The sequence below is a fragment of the Zingiber officinale genome, chromosome 3B (assembly GCF_018446385.1).
Source record: "Zingiber officinale cultivar Zhangliang chromosome 3B, Zo_v1.1, whole genome shotgun sequence".
NCBI lineage: Eukaryota > Viridiplantae > Streptophyta > Magnoliopsida > Zingiberales > Zingiberaceae > Zingiber > Zingiber officinale.
The window spans coordinates 59,993,078-60,004,450 of NC_055991.1; the positions used below are offsets into that span (position 1 = coordinate 59,993,078).

Consider the following 11,373-nt stretch of genomic DNA (forward strand, 5'->3'; position numbering starts at 1 on the left):
ATTGCCCACACAACGTCCGAGATTAGAATAGGAATACGATAGAAGATCAAGAGGTTGTTGCTTACAAAGAAAGGTATAACTAGTAATTGTCTTCCGCATCATACTAGTTTTCTTTGTATTAATTCCAAACACAAGAGGCATATAATTCTAGGTTTCGAATTTGTGATTCGAGTTTGTGTTTTTTTTTTATTTTTTGAATTTGTGATTCGATTGTTCCTTTTGGTTAAACCTAGGGTTATACAAGGAAATTAAATATTAGATTTCATTAAAAGGCTTTGTCTAGGAAGTGGTGGATGCTCCCATACCCAAGAAGGTCTAATGCCTTACCATGTTTAACCTGGAAGTCGATTTCTGAAATTAATATTTAATTAAATTTTTAATATAGGTGGATTTGGATCAATAATGTTAAGCATCGTTTGCGATCCAAGTCTAAACCACTAAGAACAGATAAGTTAAATTTGGAATCAATAATGTTAAGTTCCATTTGCGATTCTGAATTTAATTTCTAAAGAATACAATATGTTCTTAGGAAAAGTTCGACGCTTGTACAAAATTTTTGTACAGTGAAACCGACACTACAAGAAAAAAACTAATAGACAACGCTTTAAAAGCGTTGTCTTTGTGCCTGAAAAAGCCTTGTTAAAGGCACTGTTGTTAAAAGTCCGCTCAACGACAACGCTTTTAAAGCGTTGTCGTTTGTAGCGAAGACAATGCTTTTGCAACGCTTTAAAAGCGTTGTTGTTTTTTGGCAAAGACAACGTTTTTACAATGCTTTAAAAGCGTTGTCGTTTTGCGAAAACATCATATTTGCAACGCTTTAAAAACGTTGTTGTTTCTTGGCAAAGACAACGTTGTTGCAACGCTTTAAAAGTGTTGTCTTCTTAAAATAAAAAAAATAAAAAAATCTATTAACAAAATCATTTTTTTATATTTACAAAACTATTAATTTTCTTTTACCATGTTCTGATTCGAATTTGACATATAAAATAGCATTTAATCAGCTCGGCTAATGATTTCAAACTCATACCAAAATAATAAAATTCAACTACAAAGTATTAGTATTTATAGGAGAATTCAACTATATACAAAGACTAAATAGTTCTATTTCACAATAGATAGTGACATTCGAATTTAAAATAAAAAAGTATAAAATAGCTAGCCGGCCTCGAAGACAACGATTTACATGCTTACTTCTACTAGATATATTGATCAAAAAGGATTGTCGGCTTGAGACTGGGACAAAACACCTACCACTGTGTATCTGTCACAGAAAACAATACCATCAGTATTATGCAAAAGAAATTTTAGGTGGTAAAAACTGAAAACAAAGGTCACAATTCACACCATACAATAATGAGAAAATCTGGATTGAGAAAGACAAAATAATCTTATCGAATAATACACTATTTTGTGAACTTGGTTTATTTTTCTTGTATTCTTTAGAAGCTTTTGTTTAATTACTTAGATACGAAATCTAGCTTTAACTGTGGGTGATCTCAGGAACAAGATGGTCATCCAGATTTGGGTCGGTCAGAAGAGAGCAAATCGAGAGAACCTTGGAGATGGTCAATGCAGATGCTTCTGTTTGAGTTGATGTTAAGGTGGTAAACCTGCAATATGATGAAAGAGTAACCTCATAGTGTGATGATAACTGAATCCCACTGCAAAAAGGTAAATTATCTTATCTATACGATAATTTAATTAAGTTTTGAATACTTCTTGAAAGCTACTGCAGAAGGATGAAATAACATTTTTACCATTACAAATCTTTCATCAATATGCCATTTAAGTCACATCAATATGCATCCTTCTCTACCTATATATCTTTCATAAATACCATTAGTTTAACCTTAAATCAAGCTAATCATGTTAGGTCAGCATATATATCTACAATACCTTTATCAAAATCTTGATAAATAGACATCAATCTTTTTCTAGCCATTATCTATTTGGATTTTAAGGAAAGCTCTGCAGGAACGGAAGTATCACGCTATAATTCACTATCATGTAGTTACATGACTAAAATAAACCGATAAGAAAAGCCCGAACACAACTGGTGCAAAGTAGAAACTACAGAGAAGGTTCATGAACTAGCAGAAAATTACCAATAGAGAGTCCTTAGTTTTGGATAAAATTGCATGCCTTTGCCTATCCTGAAATTTTTTCATACCGAGGCATCTATGTACTGAGTCATCCTTCCAGAGCAAGCCAAGCAAGCAAGAACCTTAACTTTCTATTTGGTCGGAACAAGATCATAAATTCTTCGTTGCGCAATATAGTGAGTGATTCAAGAACTTCTTCCCAAATCATAGCATACAATTAGATTGATTCATGATGCCCTGCAACTGCCAATGACTAATAGTAGTTTGCCAAAGCTCATGACTAGTACTGGATTGCAGGAATGAAGATTTCTACGTATTCCACACACATAACTAACCAGTGTCATGATATCTTCAATTGGATATTGTGTTCATGCCAAGTATCCCACACCATTTTTGTTACAGTCATTTATTCATAAATATTGTGTCATAATAAAAGAAAAGTAGAATATCAAATGCCAAAATAATACAATTCTAAGTTTCAACAAATCTATTCAGAACTTTAATAATTAACCTTGTTTTTTTTCAACTTCATAGTCTTAGATCTTGACTTTATAGGTTCATAAAGTTAATCACGAGCAAAGGCATAGAGGGAATGTCGTAACCTATGGAACTCAAAAGATAAAGAAAACAAGTAGTGAATCTCATAACATTAGAAAGACAAGTAGTGAAAAGATAATTAGAAAGACAAGTAGTGAATCTCATAACATTTCTTTAACTTTGAGAGTGTAGGAAAAAACTAACAAGAGTAGATTGCATCTCATAAGATGTACTAAGCATTGGAAGGGAAAGACAAGCATAGCTGAAAATGGATTCCAAAGAAGCAAGAAGTTGCTTTTTGCTAAAGATAATGAACTTACATAAATTTTAGCTAAAACATGGTAATGAACTTATATAAACTTGAATGCACCTACTTATAAATATGATCTTGTATACATTCTGCCAACTCTGATCGCACCTCATCAATTTCTTCTCGAGAATACTCCGCTTGTGTGAACTGTGACATTAATGGAAAAAAATCAACATTGACTTTGCAAATTTTAAATAGTTTATTTCCAATAATTTGAGATATAAGCAAGAAAATATTACTATAGATCGTAGTGAATCTCTCTCGATAATTTCAACTTCTTCAACAATTTATCTCATAAATCGCATCACATAATAACCACATTGTTTGACATCTTGTTGTCGAGGAGCCTATGATAATTAGAGATAAATTATTAATGATAAACATACACATTAAAATATATGTTACAAAAATTACACATACCTTTACTACTTCCCACATAATCTTTTTTTACTTAATATTATAATGTCATCTTTAAATTTGAAAAGTAAAATCCTAAATAACGTATCTGCAAACTAAACAAATAAAAATAAATACACGCTGATTAATTACAAATATTAATTGCAAATATCTTCGGTGTAGTGTCTAAACCTCCCAGCCCTTCGAAATCACCAGGATCGAAGACATAGTAAGCAATACAAAAATAAAAATACAAAATCAAATATATATATATTTACTTACGTCGTATAAATTTGTTGATTTTTTTTTAGTCTTTCTATACCCATACTCCTTCGAGGTTCTTGCTTCCATGGTGTGTAGGTGGACATTGTGTTTCTAACTGATGACAAAGAAGTATTAGATCACTAGCAACCAATACCTGAGAAGTGGCAGAATCATATCAAATCCAATTCTGAAGTATATTTGCCAGATCTACTAAAATCTAATAAGAAAGCCTATTAACTTTAAGTTTCAACATAATTATGATTTCATCAATATCAAATTCTAACACTAGTTAGATTCATCAGTGAGACATTGACAGTAAAAAAGAACACACAAAAAGAAGTAAGCACATTGGAAGGAGTTCAACTACTCACCAAGAACATGAGCCCTGCAACCGTGGCCTGAACTAGCTGCTGAAGCAAAACTCCCTTAATCACAGAGGGTAAAGGCACCACATTCTTCTGCTCCTGTTCTTTTCCAGTATGCAATCGGTACTGGTCCAGCGAAGGCAGGAGCTGATACAGACATACAGTCCAGCGTACAGCCAATACACTACGACGGGGGCAAAGGTGCCCATCAACTCATCACTGATGTACCCTTCCCAAAAGACCATCTTTGACTCAATGGAGTTCCGGAGAACAAAAAAAAAAGAACTCCTATTTCACCGAGGAATTCAAAAATCGGTATGAAGCGCGACAGATTGTGGTCACTGGAAGGGGAAAAGATGGATCGTTACAACGGAATCAAATTAAACAAGAAACCAAATTAAACTGTCTTTGATTCTACACTAGAATTGAGAGGGTAGGGTATACAGAAACATACCAGAAGAAATCATTCGCACAAGGAGTTTCAAGGCTTGGAGGAACAACTTAAAAGGTACTAGGACAAGGAATCATTCGGGTTACAGTAGCATACCAAAAGACACCGGGATCTGCCGTGGTCACACTGCCTCAGCGTCGGGGGCGAAGGAGGCGAAGAGATGGGTCGATCTGCCGTGGTCGATCGCCTCAGCGCCGGGATCTGCCGCTTGACGAAGGTGGGGTCAAAGAGATTGGGCAGTGTAAAGGAAGCGTGAATGAGGCGACAGATCGGAGGCGAAGAGATTAGGGCATGAAGTGTGAATGAGATGACGGATCGGAGGCGATGGATGGATCGGAGGTGCCAGGATCTGCCCGCGGTCTTGACGGAGAGGAGTTCGGAGGAGTGGTTCACAGAGAGGGGCTCGCTGGAGAGGGGTTTGCCAGAGAGGAGTTGGAAGGAGAGGGCATGAGAGGAGGAGCTGGATGAAGAAGACAGACGTGAGATGAGGAGTTGGGAGAAAGTTTCGGGAGGGATTCGATCGGAAGATAGGTGGGCGAGTGAAACTAGGGTTTTTAACTTGATCCAACGGTTTATATTAATCTAGATTTAGACGAGAACTTGACAATAGACAACACTTTTTAAAAATCGTTGTCGCAGATACTAAAAAAAAGGCTAAAAGACAACGTTTTTTAAAAAGCGTTGTCTTTGACCCATAAAAATCATTAATAGACAACGGTTTTTAAAAAAACGTTGTCTATTAATAAGAAAATAATGAAATAGACAATGCTTTTCACTAAAAGCGTTGTTAAAAAAAAACAACAACGCTTTTTATAAAAAGTGTTATTTTTTAAGTGTTGTAGAATCTCAATTTTCTTGTAGTGCAGTATGATCTTCCGAGTAGCAACCAACATGTTGGTGGCATTGTCTATTATAATCTGAACAATATTCTGAGCTCCTACTTGTTCAATACACTTGTCAACATACTAAAAAATAAGTCCAGCTGTATGCGCCTCGTCTGAAGACTCCTTACACTCTAAAAATATAGTACCCTCCTTGCAATTAACACACAAATTTAAGATACTTCTTCTTTTTCTATCACTCCATGCATCTGTCATGATTGAGCACCCATTCTTTGCCCATTCTTTTTCATGTTTCTTCAGCAATTATTTTGTTCTTTCAACTTCGGCTTTCAACAGTGGCTCCCTAAGTTGATATTGAGTTGGAGGCTTGAATCTTGGTCCAAATTGACCCACTACCTCCATTAGTTGCTTGAAACTATCATTATCAACAACATTGAATGAGATTCCATTTTCATAAACCCATCTCCCAATATATTATTAAACTTGTTGAGTTCTCTCTTTGAAAATAGCCTCATTTATATTTTTTTGATGAAGCACTTTACTCCCACTTGAACTTACATTTTCTGGAGCAATTACTAATGCATATCTATCCATGGGGCCAAGTGGACGAGGTTTTTTAATTCCATCCATCCCTTCAATTTCAAGATCTTCTTCTCCGTCTAGAGAAATAGCCACCTCTGCTTTACAACTTTGCTCTTCCATTATTTTATTCTTCTTTCTGTTCCTCCCTTCTAAAATAGCTTGTTTGCACTTATTTTTATCTTCTTGTGATGCTTTTTGACAACCAAATACATTTGTAGGTATATTTCCAATGTGCTCCTTGATCCTATAAACTCCCTCTGACATTATTTTTCCACATAACTTGCATTTAATTTTGTCGAGATTTTTAGGATCAATCAACATCCCAAACTCCCATCCGATGTCATTTGACTTTCTTTTAAGAATTTCAGATTCAGGTTGAGTGACGGATGCTGTCGAAGATGGATTGCTTGCCATTATGATAATATAAAAATTATATATAAGATATAACATAATAAAATTTAATTATATGATACAAAATATAGCATTAACAAGTCTTAGAATATTTTTTTATATATCTTAATTTAATTAATAAAATTTATTAGCTATTTATCAAAAAAATAAATTTTAAATATATTTTTAAATATGATTTATATAAATTAATAATATTTATTAGAATTTTAAATTTTTAAAATTTTAATATAATTTTAAATTTTTATATTTTTAAATCGGATTAATAATTTAATATAAATTAATAATATATAAAATTTTTAAATCTGATTTATATAAATTAATAATATTTATTAAAATGTTAATATAATTTTAAAATTTTATATTTTTAAATCTGATTAATAATTTAATATAAATTAATGATATATAAAATTTTTAAATTTGATTTATATAAATTAATAATATTTATTAAAAAATTTTAAATTTTAAATATATTTTTTTATTATTATAAATCTGATTAATATAAATTAATAGTATTTATTAGAATTTTTTAATTTTAAATATAATATTTATATCTGTTATATAAATTAATGATATTTATTTAAAAAATTAAATCTATTTTATCTAAAATAATATTTATTAAACAAATTAAATTTTAAATATATATAATTGGGATAATTTAATTAGGCTTTATGAAACCTTACTATTGAAATTATCTCGGTTAGGTGTTATTTGATTTTATTAAATCCTAAAATAAATTATGTAAAGTGAACACACACCGATGCTGCGTTTGATCGCCTCGCGGGAGGCATCCGGCGCAGCCGGAAGCCTCACTAGATGCGTCCGGCACTGCCGAAAGCATCATCGGATGCATCCGACGCCGCTGAAAGCGTCGTCGGATGCATCCGGCGTGTCCGGGAAAGTCCGGTGTCGCTTCCGACGGCTTCCAATGCCGCTGAAAGCATCACGAGATGTCGTCGGACGCATCCTGCGACGCTTCCAGCGGCTGCGAATGCTTCTGGCGGCTGCGGACGCGTCCGGCACCACCGGAGACGTGCCGCGATGACAACTCAACAGGAGAAAAAGAAAAAAAATTAACAGAAAGCAAGCAGTGCTCGAAAACAGAAAGCAAGAAAAAAAATCTAAAAACTTACCGGAGCCACGGAGCGACGAAGCCTTATAGCGACGATGAGAGACGACGAAGACGTAAGCATGCATGCACGCAAACGAGCAAATTAGGTACAAAATACTAAAGCTTAAATATCTGCGTCGAGGCCCCCGAGGCTCCCGAGGCCCCCCAAAAGCAGCCGAGGGCCGCCGAGTACCGCCTTGGCGGCTGGGCTGCCTAGGCCACCCGCCTGGGGGGTTTTCGGCACTGTCTGCTGCCGCACAGTGCCTAGGCGGCCGCCTAGGCCGTGTTTTCAAACACTGCGAATAGATATACAATAGGAATGGTAATTTCTTCTGAATCCAATGGAGGATCCGATATCCAATCTTAATGTATGAGGATATAGAGGGAATACTAATATTCGATATCCGACCTTAATGCTCGATTATATATATATATATATATATATATATATATATATATATATATATATATATATATATATATATATTAAATAAAATAAATTTAAAATCACTAACTATTTTTGTTGATATTAGAAGTCGACTATATAGATGTTTACTCTATTTTTTAATATGACCTTAATTCTAATATAATCTTTTGTTTTATGATAATAGTTAAATACAAAGAAAAAAATTATTAGTATAGAAGATATCCGATCCTTTAATAGATATGGATATAAGAATAGATATTCGATCCTCGATGGATATAGGGACTGAGGATATGAAATATGATCTAAACTCAATCCATTATCTAGTATGCAGCATATATGAGAATATAAACCTACTTACCTTATGGTGCACATGGGTGTGCATCAAGTGTAATTTACTTTTTAAAGCTTGAGATTTAGGATTTAGGTTATAGTAATTAGGCGGAAGGAAGTGTAAAAAAATACATATAGTGTTCACACGATGTGCAGCATAAGATGAGTAGGGTAACAAGACTCTATATATGGGTCGTCTCAAGGTTCCCTAAGCCCTAGGCAAATAAAAATCAATAATTATTCAAATTGCATAGTTTGTAGGGCCTTTAAGTAGTTATTTTAAGCATGTGTTGTCCTAACCTAATAAGATTTAAGGTAGCGAGTTTCAAAGTTTTTTAGACAACACCATATTGTAACAACTTTAATCAAAATTGTAATCGTGTTGTGTTATGTTGTCTCTAGATAGTTGCATTAGGCACTAGTTGTCCTACTAATCAACATAGCAGATACAATATGGATGCTAGCCCTTGAAATTATGGTATAGTAGAAAGGAGTCAAACTATTACTCAGATATTCATAGTTTAATCTCTAGTTACGATGTATTTATAGAGATTTTTCCTTTAAATAGAGTACGCAACCATGGGATGCTAAACTTTTAGACCGTCCACCATTAGGAGTGTAATCGAGTCGAGTCGAGTTGAACTCTTGAATATTTGAGTTTAGCTCGTTTATAATCGAGCCGATCTCGAACTTTATTTAACGAATATGTATGACTCATGAGCTTATTCGAGCTTTTATCAAACATAAACGAACTTAATAAATATAAATTATAAATTTAAATATTTATTAAAAACTAAATTATATATTTAGAAAAATTATAATATTCTTATTAAAATTTATAATTTTATTCAAATAAATAAATTTAATATATTTGCTTATATTTTTTATAAGTAAAGTGTAAAATCTATAAATTTAATATCAAAATTATTAATTTTTCATTTAAAAGTTTATTCATAAGCTTACTAGCGATCATGTTCACGAGCTAACGAGCCGAGTATTGTGAAATTTGAGCTTGGTTTATTTATCTTAACAAGTCTCATTAAACGAGCTCAAACATGTTTTTATCAAATCGAGATTCGAATAGCTCATGAGCGGTTTGGTTCATTTACACCTTTATCCACCATGATTACTTCCTGATTTATCATGACGATCGATGAAAAATTTTAATTAAATTAGATCAATTGTCTTACATTCAATGTTTTTTTTGTAATGTAGATACTGGTCAAAACTGTTCTAATATGAGTTAGTTATGTTATATGGTATCTAGATGGTTAGTTTATGCATTAATTATACACTATGATGTCTACACTGTGCAATGAGTTCAAAAGTTTTATAGTCAATACTACACTATAGTAGTTTCGATCAAAGTTGTTACATGTTATAACAATTTTAATTAAATTTATCGTATTTTTTTTTTTATCAAAATTGTTATTAATACGACGAATAAAATAGGGCTGTCGAAGTTGAGGTCAGAGTAAAAAAAAATCTGGCTAATGTAACGGTCAAAGTCAAGGGAGGAGACAATACTCGGGGCTAACATGGTTACATGACTCGACCAAGTAGTCTAGCTGATTAGACTTTTAGTCCAATCAGAGCCCGAGTTCTCATGGCTAAGCAAATCCCAAACCCGAGTCCTCAAGAAGCCAAGCTTAGTCCTTAAAGAGGCTGAGTCGAGTCCTCAAAGAGACCGAGCTGAGTCCTCAAAGAGGCAGAGTTGAGTCCTCAAAGAGGTCGAGACCTTAAGGTGATCTACATCCTTTAGCCGAGATGATCCCCTCTGAGAGCAAGGTCTGATTAGATAATGGAGGGGACTTAGATGACCTATCATCACAACGCATTAATGGCCCACCAGCTCAACATTCCTTTTTGACATTTTATGTAACTGTTGTCAGAGAATCAGGGAAATATTCCCTGTGTCAGCTATTACAAAATCGTAAGTGCACAGCTATGTCATCACTAATAAAATATCGATTTCACAAGGATTGATAAACACTAGTGAGGACACACGGCTAGCTAGCTAGACAATCAAAATATTGTTTAAGTCTCACGAACTAGGGTTGAGAGAATAAGAGAGAGAAAGAGAGTTTTGAGGAGAGCTGATCAAGATGAGTGTTCTAGGGGTCTGGTTTCATTGTAACGTTGAGTAATATATTATGGATTGCTCATCTCCTATCCTCTATCCTTATGCAATGTAAGAAGTCTAACTAAATCCCGACACTCCCCTGTGACAGCCGTGTTGGAATGTTGCTCCCATAATTACTCGATGTCCCTAGATAATAGAGATAACCTACGATGTTCTGTTAAAGGATTTCCCTTTGTCACCTAAGGCTCCTCGGGTATACGATCCTAGATTATATAATACACCTATTAATATAGAATAAGAGATAACCCAGTAAACCTAATTAGGTTCTTCCATATAGAGAATCACTCCCCTTTCAAGGTGACGCCTTCGAAAGTCCGATTAAAGGGTTATCTCCTGTCACAAGATGTAGCTAGAGGGGGGGGGGGGGTGAATAGCTCATCGCGATCGTCGTTGCTCGCTTCTTGGGATGATGTGCAGCGGAAATACAAGAAACACAAACAACAATGCTAACTCTAGGGATTTACTTGGTATCCACCTCAAAAAGAGATGACTAGTCCAAGGATCCACACACTCACGCACCCTCCACTATAAAAACACTCCTTCTCGGTAACTACTGAAGGCGGAGAAGCCTTACAACCTCACAATATAACAATGAGAAAGAAAGAAGCAAAATACAAATGAATCTTACAAGATTACAATGAAAACCCTAGCTTCTTCTTCTTCTTGTTACAACTCGCCTCTTGACTTGGATGAGCTTGCAAGAACCTTTAAGAACTGGCGGTAAAGAAGAAAAGATCGCTGTGGAGGTTCGCTGTGATTGCCCGTGGAGTGGAATCGAAGAGTACTGAGAAAAACGCTCGCCAACGTCTTTATCTGCGCCAACGGTCGAATCCCAATCGATTGGATTGCTCTCAATCGATTGGAGAGGCTTTGGATCGATCGGTCGATCGATCCAGAATGCCTCTGTGCTCTCTGGAATTACCTGGATCGATCGACCAATCGATCTAGGGCATATCGCATAGAATCGCAGCTCCCAATCGATCGACCGATCGATTGGAGGCTCTGAATCGATCGGCCGATCAATCTAGAGCTATTCTGTGCGATCGCGAGCTTCTCCCAATTGATCTACCGATGCTTGTCGCGGGGACTCACCCAATCGATCAAC

The 11,373-nt window shown here is 34.8% G+C and overlaps 1 protein-coding gene across 1 annotated transcript in view; it reads right to left on the minus strand.

Moving 5' to 3' along the window:
- LOC122054912 (MYG1 exonuclease-like) overlaps positions 1–6,263 on the minus strand; it is a 110,827-nt gene extending 104,564 nt beyond the window's left edge. Inside the window, exons 1-5 of the mRNA XM_042616328.1 lie at positions 6,112–6,263; positions 4,522–4,885; positions 3,981–4,121; positions 3,668–3,763; positions 3,058–3,096 (exon numbers count right to left, since the gene is read on the minus strand). Coding sequence (XP_042472262.1) covers positions 3,058–3,096; positions 3,668–3,763; positions 3,981–4,121; positions 4,522–4,885; positions 6,112–6,263 — 792 coding nt within the window. The remainder of the gene's footprint in view (positions 1–3,057; positions 3,097–3,667; positions 3,764–3,980; positions 4,122–4,521; positions 4,886–6,111) is intronic.
- Positions 6,264–11,373: the final 5,110 nt, after the last annotated feature.